At 40.9% G+C, this 15,427-nt stretch overlaps 1 protein-coding gene across 1 annotated transcript in view; it reads left to right on the forward strand.

The window, feature by feature from the left end:
• PINX1 (PIN2 (TERF1) interacting telomerase inhibitor 1) overlaps positions 1-15,427 on the forward strand; it is a 456,732-nt gene that overhangs the window by 75,480 nt on the left and 365,825 nt on the right. The window contains exons 3-5 of the mRNA XM_069236164.1: positions 3,726-3,818; positions 11,888-11,966; positions 14,242-14,334. Of these exons, the coding sequence (XP_069092265.1) occupies positions 3,726-3,818; positions 11,888-11,966; positions 14,242-14,334 (265 nt within the window). The remainder of the gene's footprint in view (positions 1-3,725; positions 3,819-11,887; positions 11,967-14,241; positions 14,335-15,427) is intronic.

Genomic DNA, 15,427 nt, shown 5'->3' on the forward strand with positions numbered 1-15,427 from the left:
AAGGATTTGTTATTTGTCAGTAATGCTGAACCTTGTAGGGGGAATTTGCTTAATGTATAAATGCCTACAGTTTGAACCCTTTGGTTTTTAGAAATTCTAGAAATATGTTTCTTAAGCCTGAATGCTTGCATGTTTTGTTTCAAAGTAGTTGGTGGAGATGAAAGGGCAAATAGTTTTTTACAATTAAGCTTTAGTGCTATGTATGCCAGCAGGTAAAGAAAGGTGAGGAAAATGCAACAGTTACAACAAATACACTTACTGTGCCCAGTACCCAGAACAATTGCCTCACGCCTGGTCATTACAGTTTCCTATAATGGAGGAAGTCCATGTAATGTGATGTGTCTGTTGTGTTTAATCAAAGTGGAATCCCCTTTTGATCTTCCTGATACACCCTTCTGTCAACACATCCAAATACCTTTTCTTCTACTTACCATTTAAACATATGCTCACAATTGGGCAGTGTTTGTTGCTTCAGCACTTTCACCTTGTACATTACAGCTATGCTTCTTCCCAACCACTTTTATGTGCCTTTTTCTCAATACAGGCCCAAATTCCTTACTACTTTCATCACACATCTGCTTTCCTATTGTACATATATATATTTTCTCATATACCTATGGTAAATTTCACTTTCCCGAATTCCCTTTGCACACAGTGTTATTGTTAATTTCTTAACTTTATTTTAACACTTTTAACACTTTCAAAACGTGTGTTCTTTTCCACCACAAATTTAAGCCCTTGTTGTGTCCTCCATAATGTGCCCTTCTGCAGATATCTACAGAATAATTATCTTACGCACACGTCCTGCATTATGGCAAAAGCTTGGTTCTCTTCCAGTTTTCATTTTCAATAAATAACTGTTTAAAACAGTGGGTCTGGGTGAGCAACGTGCTTGGTGCTTTCATACAAGTGATACACACATGTGAAATCTTATTTCATTTCTTTTTTATATACAGTCATGTTGGGTCCGTTAAGGTAGTTGATGACGTTTCGATTCTCTAGGCAGAAGTGAGGATCATCATCAGGACTGTAACAATAAATAAGCCACAGAAAAGCAAAGGACTGAAAGAACACCAACATTCTTAAGTTAGTATAGAAAGTGTCCAAAATGTGAGATTCCAGCATGTGAACTAAAAAATGCACACTAGGCACTGAGCAGACTTTGCTGGGCTTGATGATGGGAACATCATTGGAAAGAATTGTAGAGAAATTCTGTATGAAGAATATTAAGATTATATGGAAAGGTAAAGAAACTTCCAAAGAAACAAATCACTAGTCTTCCAGAGAAAGCGAAGTCCATGAAAGGATCTAGAGAATTAAGGGACACTAATGTAACGTATGTCAAGTAAGTTGAGTATAGAGGAGAAGGATTGTCATAATTATTACACATACCTGGCAATGCTTGGCAAGAACAGGAAATTTCTTTTGTCCAGGACTCCAGAGGTGTTCTGTGAAAATCCCCCATGTTGGCAGACACTGCATCTGGGAGACCAAAGGGAGAGAGGTGTGTGCTTGGGGCAAGTATGGCGGGCCTGCTAGAGAAACAAAATTAAACGAGCATTTACAATGCAACGGGTCTCGCGTTTGCTCATGTTAGAGCTGATCGCGTTGTAAACTCCTAACCCAACTTTTCACCTAAAAGTGCATTTATGTACATAACTCGAAAAAGTGAAATTAACTATGTAAAGCGCTCGACTTCTGCCAAGCGAGATCGCGCTCGTAAATTAGAGAAAAAGAAGTCCACGAGCCCGATGGAAAACAGAGAGCCTCGCATGTTTTCTGTACTTGGTCACTGCGCTCGAGGAGGGCTAGCCAACGGAAAAGGCATGACTTATGCGTGCCTTCGACTAATGAAAGCAAGCAGATTTTATTAGGCAAGCCCACGAACCAATGAAAAACACTGACGTGAAGTTGACAGGGCTCCGAGCCCTTTTCTAACTACAAAAGCGTCTCGCTGCGATACGCATGTGCGAGCGCATGCAACGCAGGCTCGACCCTAAAAAGGAGGGGTCACAAATGACTGCGGTCCCTTCCTGCTGTGATATATTCATGTACAAAGCCTCTTTGTTCATAGTGGCCAGTAGGCATTCAGTTTGAGAGTATGACATATTCTCAGTGAGATTTATGAAGTCTGTGGTGTCACATATGTAACCTAATAATGCCAATGGAGTAAAAGGGATTACTTAAGAAACCTACATACTTCCCCATGTTTTCCACTATGGACCCCCATCTTGATGTTATAGGCCTCCCAGGACGACTGGCTATATTTCTATGCACTTTCAGAAATGTAGAAATCATCATAGTACAGGGATTTTCTATAGCCAAAGAGAAGAATTAATTTTGGCAAAGGATCCCTTCTTCTTTAGCTGCTGTAGTAAGTCTCACAATCTCGTTTTGTATGGCGCTTGTGGGGGCCTTTGAGTTTTGTGTAATGTTATGTATTGGCTCGTTAGCAATATATCTCTGATCCGTAGTTATTTTTGTCTTGTAGCACTATGCTGCTGTTCTCTCCCACGCCCCTTATCTGCTGGCCTTATCGGCTGCTTTAACATCTTTCCTCCATCATACAATCCTAAACCTTTTGTTGTGTGGAGCTCTCTAGTTTTCATCATGGTGTGCGTTGTCTTTTGCCCTTGTGTCCTGCAGTTACTTTAACCTATCACGTTCTGTCCTCCTGCTAGTTTAACCATGTCCTCCTCCATTCAGTCTGAAAACTTTGCCTGCATATTTATTTTTCATTTTCACTGGACTCTGTGTTCATTAAATATCAGCCTTCTCCGGGTGATTTTGTATGTTTCCTTAATGAATATATTAAAGAAATTATACAACATTGTGCACAAATGTACATAGAGCATTAGTTCATTACTTTCAATAAGCTTCAAAAATACATTTGTTTTTAAAAGAAATATAAAATATTTAAATTTCTGATAAGTTGTTGCGTTTAACATAAAACCTACCAACATTATTATTATTATTTAAAAAAAAGTATTTCTGCATTTGTTTACTGACACAATAAAAAAAACCTTTTAAACTTCACATTGCAGCAACAATGATTTCAATTACAAATGGACTAAAATACTTAAAAAATAAATATTCAATCATCTGTTCGTTCCATACCTCATACCAGTACCAACAATCATTCCATTTGAAATCCTCTAACATTTAATCACAGCAACAAGTTCAACATAAAATAAACATATACATATTTAAGGTGACTAACTATTGCCTTTGCCAATGTATTCTTTCAATGCTTTACAAACGAGTATTGGCAAAGCAAGTTGCTTAGCACTCTCATTATAAAAGTAAGACCTACTGACTTTGTCAGCACTTGTTCTCTCCAGGGACCTTCTTTGTGTTACAAACCACCACAACATTTCACCTTTTGCATTTTTTCTTGTCTATAATCCAGGGTCATCAGTATCTGTATCTCAAAGCCCAGTGTCTAGGCTTTCCATTTCAATATGCGTTCACTGTAGACAAGGTTAATGTTTGTGCATATGCTCCTTTCTGTAATATGCATCTTACACAGCATTTTGTTTGTGCACCATCTCAACGAAAATGTTATAATAAGATTCAATCTTAAAATGATCATTGGCATGTGCAGTTGTTGTATATATTTAAGGTCAAAGCTGTAAACAGCAGAAATTGAAGGATGTTGCGTGAGATATGAAGCTGCAGGACTCAGTTGTCTTCTGTTGGAATCATGCGTGCTTCCTGTTCTACAGGGCCTTGGAGCAAAGGAACAAGGATCCACAGAACATATTAAAGTCCAGCTCAAAAACAACACCCTTGGTCTGGGTGCAGCAGTAAATCATGAGGTGAGAAATCCTACTCAGTCTGTCTCACTATTTTCTGTCTCCATTTTGTCATCCACTTTTGCCTTCCATCTGCTAAAAAGCATGGCAGTAGTTTAGCAAGTGGGCAGGTGAGGTTTTGCACTATGGATGAATTGGTCAAGGATATTTGCATTCACTTTCCCTCCACTGCTGATGATTTAATATGTAGTAAGAACACTGAAGCAAGTATCCAAGGGGCTCATCCTCATGGCTCCCATCTAGGCAAGACAGCCATAGTTCTCAATCCTTTTGGAGATGGCTATACATCACCACAAGAAGCTATCTCTACGTGCAAGTCTTCTATTGTGGCATTGGGGTAAGCTGCAACATCCAAACCCCTTAGGGGTTTGAGCCTTGTGATTTGGCAACAGCGATGTTAGATTTTGAGTATTTTCAGCCTTGTACGGATCGCATTCCTATGTAAGGGAAAGCCCTCTACAAAGGCTCCTTCCTGGTCTAAATTGAAAACATTTGTACATTGCATTGACCAGTCTTAAGAAGCAGCCATTACGAGCCTCTGTGCAAGCCATCATCTGTTATTTGCAGCACTTACAAAAGACAGGCTTAGCATATACTATATAAGGCTACTCATAGTTGCTGTGGCAGCCTATATTCAGAACACCAGTCGAAAATACCAATGGTTAGAGCATCTATGGAAGACCTTAAGAGTAATCCCTTCTACGGCTCTAAAAGTCCTTTGTGGGACCTTAATATTGTTCTTACTCCACTCATGGGGCCACCATTTAATCCACTAAGCCCTCGTGCAAATTACAGTTTCTTTCATGGAATGTGGCTTACTTTATTGCAATCACTTCCCTTTGTACAGTCAGTGAGCTGCAAGCTTTGACACTTGAGTATCCATTTACTCAGGTCCATAAAGACGGGCACGTCCTTACAACATACCCTTCTTTTTTCCTGCCTAAGATTTTTTTTTCCTGTTCCATGTTAATAAAACCATTCACTTATAAAAAAAAAATTCACCCATGTAAAACCATTGCCTAAGAGGTCTCAGCAGGTAACAAACCGTGGAGAGGACTTGCTGTCCCAAAGTGCTCAGTGTGCAGCCCAGGAGAGAAGGGGCTTTAACCAGTTTTTTCCGGTGCCATCTCACGCATAAAGTGCTTTGGTGCCTCCCATGATGCGGGACACGCCCAGGCCTCGTCCGGATGCGGACGGGCTAAGACGGGTTCCAGAGCGGGCCCGTCTTCCCCTGTCCTCATCCGGACAAGGCTGGCCTGGGCCACGGCTCTTGACTTTGGCTTTCTGCTGTGGATCCAGCGGTTGATTTCCTGTGAATGACTGTTTTCATCCTGCAAGCTTGGGAGTTTCAATTCCCTACACTGCATTTCCCCCTCTATCAGGAGTAGTCATTGTATTGTGAGTTATATCTGCCTGCATTTGTGTACTACCTCAACTAATGGGAAAGAAGAGTCTTGCTGGGATCAAGGGAGGGAATAAGGGGTCACATTCTACCCCCTCAGTTGCCTCCTATGTTACTGCGGCAATGGGTGCAATCTCTACTGAACTTAAGCTTGTGCAAGATCTCATAGAGGCAGTACAGAAGTTGATCACTGATCTGTATCTACTTCCTGAGGCTCAACCTGGGGTGTCTGTCGTAGAACCTAACTTGATCCCTGATGTTATCCCCCAAAATTATGTATTACCATCTAACTCTAAAGTACTAAGACGGAATTGGGGCAAATCTAAAAAGCCCTGTGTAGCGCACACTAATATGGATGTCATTACTACTTCACTTATTAATAAACCTCCACCCTCTAAAAGCAAGTGGGGTGAAAGGGATACAACTAGGCCCCCTCAAAAAGATCAGGTACTCTTGGATCTTTCCCCCCATGGTCAGAAAAGGGCCTTCTCCATCTCTTGGCCCTATAGAGCTAGCAGCAGATAACCCTATCACTATGGATAATATTTGTGCAGCGTTTAAAACAAATTGTCAAGCTTTTGTTGCAAGCATAGAGGCCAAGTTGAAATCATTCTGGCAAGAAGTGTTGGGCCAGATAAAAAAACAATGACTGATGACTTTCAATCTCTGACCGAGGCACGCAGTAGTGCCTTACCAGGTGATACAGGGGGACATTGCGTAGCTGTTTTACAGACCCAGATGACCCAATGTAATGTCAGCAATGCCCTCCCAGGCCACCCGGCTGCTTCAGACGAGTGGTCTAATACTCTATGAGCACATGTTCGGGACCCTAGTTGACCTCCCCATTCCAGAATCTCTCATATCTATACTCCTACTCGTACCCATTCCTGGCAAGCCATTTCCTCAGCATTAAGGAGCCTATCTGTCCATGTACATTTGCCCCCTGAGTCACGCTGTATGTGATCATTTTGGAGGGGGTTCTGACTTTAGAGGAAGAAGTTCAAGAGGACACCCAAAGCCTTATAAATAAAGCTGCATACTGGTGCAAGAAAAATGCAGGATACCAATTTGACTTATTTGGCAAGAACCTCATAACCCTCAGGGTGGGATGGGTAGTCACTTTGCCCAAAACTTCGAGGGAGAGGGGACGCGGCCTGCGTGGCTCTCAACTTTAAAGTCCCTGATCTTGTTTGTTTTCTGTTGTCATGCTTGGACTATTTATCAAACCTGCAAACTAAAATGCGTGCTTTACCATTAGGCTTTTTTTCTTTTTTTTTTCCACCCGCCTCCTATTGAAGCCATCGTCGCTAATAGGTGAAGACCTAACTGTAAAAACTCTCAAGGATCAGCATCATTGGCCCCAGTTACTACCTATCAAGCCTTTCAGATAGTGGCTGGCGGTACAGGATGGTCAGTCTTAATAGAGACACTAGTCAACCAGATACCACTGTTGACCGAACCGCCCAAACCCCCACTTGACCGCCCCCAGTCATTCCCAGATGGAATCAAAAGTACGAAACAGAAATCAGTTAAGACATTATTGGATTTTCAGTTCCTGTCTTGGAACATTGCAGGGATACGACTGAAATTGTAAAATGAGGATTGGCTATCTTTTATCCAGGATTTTGATATAGCATGCTGTTAAGAGACTTGGGCTACTTATCCTGTTCATGTTGAGGGTTTCAAATCCTGTTGTCCCCTGCTATCCCGTCAGTTGCTAGAAGGGGGAAATATGGTTTGGTTGTTCTTGTTTCTGTTGTATCAGGAACTTGAGGATCAAGGTTCTGGGTCTCAAACTTGCTATCAGATCTTAAAGTTGTCTGTGTCAAACTCGGTTAATGTAATATTAATACCTTTTTATTTTATTTTTTTCATGGCACAACCAGTAGTTGTTATAGAGAACTAGGAAAAATTGTAGCAGAAATAATGTATAGAGAAAGAAACCATATATCACTCATGGGCAGGTGATTTTAATAATGTTAGATGTGTCTATAGTGACTGTATCTGTGGCTTTACAGATGGACAAGATGAAAATGGCAGCCATTTATACATGCAGCATATGGGGGAGCTCTGAACCGGATAGTCCTTACTCATCACTTGTATGTTTCATCAGATACACACAGTTTAGGCCTCACTAATCACCCTACATTTGTTGGAAGAGGTAAAAGTAGTGTTATAGATTTGATCTTGCTCTCGGCAGACCTGGTTAACAAATTGGCGAGTTATGAGGTGTGCCCGCTACCTTTCAGTGATCATAATCCGATCATTATAGGTGTTTCCATCTCTTTGCAATCCCAACCTAAAAGTCAGATCAGGCTCTCTTTACATTACTTGCTAACAAGGAGGTCAGCATGAATTGAGAACTCATCGACCCTAATGAATTTTTCAAAGATCTGATTATTGATACCTATGAGGACATAATGACCCTCATTACGAGTTTGGCGGGCGGCAGAGGCCGCCTGCCAAACTCATACCACCATCAGGCTGCCTGTGCGGCCAGAACACCGCCGGCCCTATTAGGAGTTCACCGCAGGGCCGACGAGCGGAAATAGATTCAGCTGGCCCTGCAGTGAACAAGGCATTAACATTTACAAGTGCATGGGAGGTGCAAAAGCTGGCAGAAACAGGGACTCGTAATCCCCAGGGCAGTGCTGCCCTGGCGGATTACAACCGCCGAGACCGCCAGGCTGTCGACTGGCGGTGCCAGCGGTCCGGCCGTGGCACTTTCGCCACGGTCGTAATGTCACAGTCAGACCGCCACTCTGGTGACCTCCAGGGTCATAATGAGGCCCAATGTGTTGCTTCTCCGTTAACACTGATACCTTTAAAATTCGAGACAGCTTTATAGTGATCTTTGGCATTTTTTACCGGACGTTAACCAAAACCAAAAATTAAGACTGTCCATCCCATTCATAGTTTAACTTGGACCGTACCGCAGACCATAAAGCCCTTAAAACAGCTACCAATATGATCCTGCATAATCTAAATACAATTAAGGCAGCCAGAAAAGAGGGTCACTGATATCAAAAAGAAGGAAGTTAGACACAAAGCCTGGGAAGATCTGGAAAAGCAGGCCAGTTAACAGTTAATAGGGTTTCCTGGATGATTATAAATCGCCCCTTTTGTCGGATTATCTTGCTTTAGGAATCGAGTGTTATTCCAGAATATGATTAGGCCATGCACTTTCCCCAAATATTTAATTCCTGTAATCCTGTATCAAACCAATTTCCCCTATCAGGTCGAGCAGAACTTCCCTTAATTGATGAACAATGGCTTAGTGAGTTTGTTGAGGTAGGAGATGTCAAAAGCCATTTCGAGGGCTGTGGCTGGGAAGGCACCTGGCTCTAATGGCCTAATGATTTGTTTAAGCACAATCTCTCTTTCTGGGATCCATTAATAACTAATTTACTTAAAGCTGTGATAAGGGAGGGCCATATTGATTTCTGGCAGGAATCAATTATAGTGCCTATTTTCAAGAAAGGTGATAGGAACCTCCCAGCTTGTTACCGCCCTATTTCTCTATTAGATTCCTCTGTTAAAATCTTAGGGTGTGTAATCTTTATGTAAGGGAAATACATCAAAGCCAGGAGAGGTGCCATACACATGGCTTTCATGGACCTCTCGTGGCTTAGTTGATAGGGGGAAATTATGGGAGTTGATGGATCTAGCTGGTATTGACCTTCCTTTATTGGATCTTATTAGGTGCCTCCACTGGGAAACAACCATGAAAGTGCGTTATACCCAAGATGTTGATTGAACTCACCCCATAAAGGTCACGAGGGGTAAGGCAGGGCTGCATATTAGCACATTTTTTATTTTTATTTAATATTAATGCCCTACACTCAGCTTAAGTTGCCTGCATAAAGGACATCCCCAAAATAGGCCCCTGTCTGTGGTCCCTTTACTTTTATGCGCAGATGATGCGATGTTTATTGCCCGCACATCCAATGCACTACAGGCCCTTTTAAATGTTTTTAACGATTTTATGAGGAACGTAAACTTAAAGGTCAATCATCAAAAATCTTTCATATTGACCTGTGGCCCAAAAAACACAGATCCAAAAGCTTTTTTTTATTGAGCAGACCCCGATTGCTAAGGTCCCTAATTTTAACTTCTTGGCTATTTTATTTGATGCTAAGCTTACTTTGGGATTGGTTAATTAATCAGAGACCCCAGAAGATGGTGGCATCCTGTTAATCGATTTGCAGATTTGCTAAAACGTAAGGCCACAAGCCACTTAGAGAGATGTCCTTGTTATACAGGAGTAAATGTCTTTGAGCTGGAACATATGGAGCAGGTGTATGAGGATACCCTAGACTGGGTAATCTGCAGACCGCTGAAAACAGATTTTTGTGCAGATTTCTGGCTGTCCCCAAAACCACGCCAAGTTTCTCACACCTTGAACTCAGTCTAGGTATTTTGGAGGACCAAGTAAAATTGGCACCTTTATTATTAAGGCTGAAACTTTGGGTCACTCCTGAGACAGTTTTTCCAGAAAGGTAATAGAAGATTGTTTGAAATTAAGTAATATGACTGCTATTCCACGGTTAGCATATGCTAAAAATGCTTTGTGTGCCATGGGCTTCAGTCCTATTTTTGACTCCCCAGAATGCATTAGCTCCCACTCTAAAGAGCTGGTAAAACAAAGGCTTCATGCCGACAGGGACAAGGCCAGAATAGTTAAGGCAATTGATAAGGTTTCAATTCTTTGAAAAGCGCCTATTTCTACTTTTCAGGGATTGAACCATATTTAACCTGGATAACAAATCCCAAGCATAGTATTATCTCAGATTAGATATGGCCCACTTCTTAGTAGCATTCTCATTGACAGGCTCCTGGCTCGCCACATTACATTGTTGTCCTTGTGATGCTGTCTCTTTTCACTTCACGGTGCACTTTATGCTTTTTTACACATTGTATTGCACTTTAAGATCTTGTTTTTTACTCCCTTTTTAAAGTCAGATACATTTCTTTGCACTTCAAGAAGGGCTGTATTTTGTACAAGGTTTATCTCTACCCCCCCAACCTCCCCCCCCCCCCCGCCACTATCTGTTCCACTGGTATAAACTGCATTTCTTTGGTTTTGAACCTGAGAAGGAAATATGCTTCATAACTAGCTCAATTATAGTTTTCTCTCCATTTATATAGCGTTATCTTAAAATTCTGTTTCTAAGCACTATGATTATCTGTTTGTACTGAAAGATTTTTGTACTTTGCCACTCCAACTTAATGGTTCCAGATCTAAAGCTCTGTTCTGTGGTCATTGTTGGAACGGTTTATAATCAAGTTTTAACTTGTCTTATTAATGGGCATGTTTTCATGTATTTATGCTGTAATAATAGCTTGATTGTTTGACATACTCACAATGAAAGCATGTATTATGACTTATTGATTATGTTTTATGATCAATGATGAATTTTTATTCTGTGCTTCTATGGTCCTATTATGACCGAATAAAGATTTTGACTGACTGCTTAAAAGACTTTACACACATTTGACAACGAGCCCTCATGTATTACATTGATAGAACCAGTGCTTTTAAAAAGAAAAACAATTTTTTTTTTTATAGCTGCTATTAAGCCATACTTAGGCAACCCGATTTCCAAGTCAGGCATTCCTAGATGGATAGTTAGGTGTGTCCAAGTTTGCCATCCAAAGCACTTCCCACTCACAAAAAGGGAGCATCTATGGCTTTCCCTGCCAGCATCCCTATTGTTGACATTTGTCCACACATAGTCGAGTGTTTACACTTTTACCAAGCACTATTTAGTGGACATTTATTCCTGCCAAAAAGCAGAAGTCGAGCAAACCCTTCTTAAAACTTTGTTTCAAATGTCTTTCGCAACAGCTCACAAGATACCACTTTCAGAAGGGCACTGTTTTTTCAGTCTGTGCTAAGTATGTGCTCTCCAGCAGGACATGTTACAAACAGATATGTTACTTAACTGTTTTCAGTTTGTAGTGCTGTAGATTCACAAGGTCATTCCCAACCTTTCCAAGTGAAGTGTGCAAAGCATGTGAATCTACAGTACTGCAAACCTATTGTTTCAGATAAGTAACATTTTCCTTACAGACATCCATATTCATCCTGACTCATGGTGCACGTTGCTAATCTCAGTTTCACCCATTTCCACTCTGTTGCTTTGATGCTAAGTTTAGAACATGCATACAATTAAAATGCTCATAGCAACATTACACAATGAGCAAGTCTGATTAAAATATGGGATCATTCTGGAACTATTTGGAACATGCTAGAACAACAGGACTTTATTTATTTTCCTATGGCAAGATTCATTTTAACTGCCAATGTTTGCTCTCCCCATTCTCACTGGTTATGTCTTCTTATGTCCATGTGCATATCCTGTCAACGTGTAGTGAACCAACTAGTGTTGAATGTGGCATCCATTGATGGATATGAATGTGTATTAGAATTGCATATCATATGTTCAATTGTACCAAGAATACTTAGTTGTTTAAAATGCAGCCAGTAATCCAAGAAACTACGTTACTTTATTTTCGCTTTTTTCAACAGTTTTAAGGAGATGATTGTGTTTTTATTACAGCTGTACCATTTCAACTGCTTGCAGTTGAGAATGCTAAAGTATTCTTTAATCCATTTCTGTTTGCAGTAGTTGACTCTTCCCTTGTTGTTCTCTTTGTATGTTAAAAGGACAGCTGGCTCGCTCATCAAGATGACTTCAACCAGATTTTGGCACAGTTGAACAACTGCCATGGACAGAATGAAGCTGGTACAGTACCGAACCTCTCAGGTTACATACGTATAACTGTAAAAGAAAAGACTCATTCCGTTTAGTTCTATTAATAGTTTGTTATTCATCAGATTGGTGTGTTTATTCATTCTCAAATTGACTGATTTGGACTCTTGTATGTTGAAATGACATTTCAGCATATAAGGGTCCCAGAGCTGAAGCCCCCAGGATTGGCAGTGTTGATATTTGCATTGGTTGCGGAAAAAGGGAATGTGAAGTATTTGGACATGAGATATTTTATGTAGCCAGGTGGTCCAACGCAAGGCATGTTCTGAGGGTTCAATGGATGAAGTTGGGGACAATGCAGAATATTGACGTTTGTCTCCAAAGACACTTCAAAAGTGGGCCCCTCGGGGTGTCATAGAGCAGGAATGCTGTTTCTAGTGCTGGGCCAAAAATAAGGTATGCATCGAGGGAGGCAACGCAAGAAGGTTAGTAAGTGAAAATTGTACAACGCCAGTGGAGTGTTGGTATTTATTAAGCCCTATGTCTTGCATCTCTCAAAGGTGGGGAACTTGTGGGCTTTGAAAGTAGTCAGAGCGAGCAGAATATTGTTTCTGGTGTGTCTTCAGCTTTCTTGCCCTGCCATCACTTGCGTAACGAAACTTGAAGTGCCCCCCCTGCAAGGTACATGGAGGAGGCCTCCCTCCGGGCTCAGTCAGGAGCTGTCAGGCCAGGGTACTGTGCTGATGGGGCCCCTTGGAGCTCAGCCCCATCCCCTTGCACTGTGGGGTTTGCAGGGGCCTATGTTACACCACTCTCTGCCTGCCATAGGGCAACCATATGGGCCATGTCAGCCAAAGGACCAATCCGAAGAACTAACAGAAAATGAGCTGCCACATTCTGTGTAAGTTAACAGGTGAGAAAAGCACTGCTTTGGAAGTGCAATGCATGCTTAATTGAAGTACTCCAGGCAAACCAAGACTACCACTGCACACTGCAGTCTAGATAGTTGAGGACAGTTTAAATATTTATAGTAACTGCTATCACTTCCAAACTGGCTATGATGGTCTTTTTTTGCAACTATAAGCACAACTGTGTGGCTCCTTTTGTACGGAAGGAACCACCACGTTTTGCAAGTAAGTTTAAATATATGTGTGACACATGGGAAGACAAACTCTCTACCCACATGATTGGAGGCCGAGTACTAAATGCATGTAAAATGTGCTTGGACTGAATATTGTGTTGGTTTCTCGTAGTCCAGGTATGGTTCAAGGTGACCACGGGGGATGTTGTTCCTCTCTGATCTCTGTTTTGTTTTTGCAGCCTGTATCGAGGATTGCCTTTTGCTTTAGTTCCACTGTAGCTTCACTTCTAACTTCTCTGTCCAGTAATGAAACTTCCTCGTCTGAAGCCAAAGGCATTTTACTTTGAAACTGTTCTGTCCTGCACTCATGGATGCTTATGAAAACAAGCATGTTTTAGCAAGTTCAGTCCAAGACACAGTATGCATGATCCTGTCCAATCATTGACTTATCTGAATGAGGGGCATCTGAGCCCGAGAGTTTGTGCTGCCTGAAACTACAATGTATCACATGTTTAATGAACCATGTTGAAACCTGTCTCAGCAAACGGCAATCTGCAGAGAAAGCATCGGAACTGGATGTGTCCTAGATTGAATAAACATTCAGGTGTAACACACTTCCTAGATTGAATGAACATTCAGGTTTGACACACTTCCTAGACTGAATGAACATTCAGGTTTATCAGAGTTCAGCATTGACCTTTAAGTGCTAGAACATGACCTGCAGTGATTTTATGCTGGGAAATGAATGCTACAAATGTTGATTGATTTTAAAAATGTATTTTAAAACATTATTTTTTTTTTTACTTGGAGAAGATGGTATTCTAAATGCTAATTGTGTGACTCGTCTCTCTATGTGGAACCTGTGCACGATAATTTACCCACTCACGTCCTGAATTCGTAGTTCACAATGCACCTCTGGTCCTTCTTGCATTCACAAACAGAGCAGATGAGAAAAAGCTTAATACCATAACATAACATTACATGTGTATTTGTACAGCGCATGTATCATCCGAGGGTATCTAGGCGCTGAAAACCGATATTTATTGTTATCCAACTCAAGTGTACTCCTTTTATCGACCTCAGAAGGATGAAAGGCTGGGTGCACCCGCTGCGATTGGAACCTCTGACCACTAGGTCGAACACAGGCCCCTAAAGTTGACACATTAGTCCACTAAACCACCAGACCCGTCTGTTTTCTAACCTTTATCATTTCTGATCTGTTTCAAGATCTACCAGCCACGGAGGAGAAGAAATGTTTCAGCCTTGAAGAGAAATCTAAAACCTCAAAAAAACGAGTCCATTATATGAAGTTTGCTAAAGGTAAGACTTATGACAATCTTGTTTAAAAGCGGTACTAGGTGTGGAAACTTGCTAGCTGTATGGCAGGCAGAATCTGCATCTTACTCAACATTTTACTGATTTGTCACTGGATGAAGGAGGCCGTGGTTGAGTCATTGTCATGAGGTTTCTGAAGTTCTTATGGTACTGGTTCATGTCCTCGGGAGAGGCAATACCTGTCATCTGTCTGTCAGTCATATTGGAAGTGGCATGCCCATTAAATGACATAGATCACAAGAGGAAATTAGAACTTGTATGCTTGGATGGTGCTCAGAAAGATTTTATCATATTCAGTGAATATCCGGTATTAGCACAGGGATAAGACTGCTGTTATTTTCATTAGTCATGTGGTAACTGAATGGATCTTTGGAGCTTGTTTAGTACTTGTCGTCCTAGGTTTAATGAAGAACGAGTTCCTTCCAATGTATTTCTTGGAATGTTTCCCGCTATTCACCAATGCGCTTTCTAATTGCTATTAGATACTTTAAACAGGATGGAAATGGTGATTTGTATCGGAACTTATCTAAAACCAGTATTGTTGACTCCTCCTTTGTCCAAGACCTGAGGACACTCGGCCCACAAATCACTGACTGTAAATTTTTCCATTCCTTTGACTGCTTTCCTGACCGCTTCTGTTCAGGCTAGTGTTTGTTAATCTATTTCAATTTTTCTTTTATTTAAACATTTTAACGAAGCTTCTCATGGTAAACCACATTTAGGTGCGAGAACGGAAGAAACTATGTGGAGAAATAGCATAATGGGCAGTACTTTTTAAAATGTGTTTTTTTTTTTTAACTCTTAAGGCTTGGTCGATGCTGTATTTATTCTGGTTAGTTGCTTCCTTGTTGCACCTAAATGGGAGGTGTTTGGCATGAGGTGAGCAGTAAAAATCTTACTAAAGAACGAGCATTAGGAATTTTAGAACACCTTTATTGATGCACGCTGACATACAATCAAGCCCCTTTTGGATTCCATTTAATTTGTTCACTTTTTATAGTTATATATTTGCATATTTTTGTTTATTGAAAACCAAGCATACAAGGTAATTAATTTTTCGTGTTAAAACAATATTTTT

This window comes from Pleurodeles waltl, chromosome 5, assembly GCF_031143425.1.
Source record: "Pleurodeles waltl isolate 20211129_DDA chromosome 5, aPleWal1.hap1.20221129, whole genome shotgun sequence".
NCBI classification, from domain to species: domain Eukaryota; kingdom Metazoa; phylum Chordata; class Amphibia; order Caudata; family Salamandridae; genus Pleurodeles; species Pleurodeles waltl.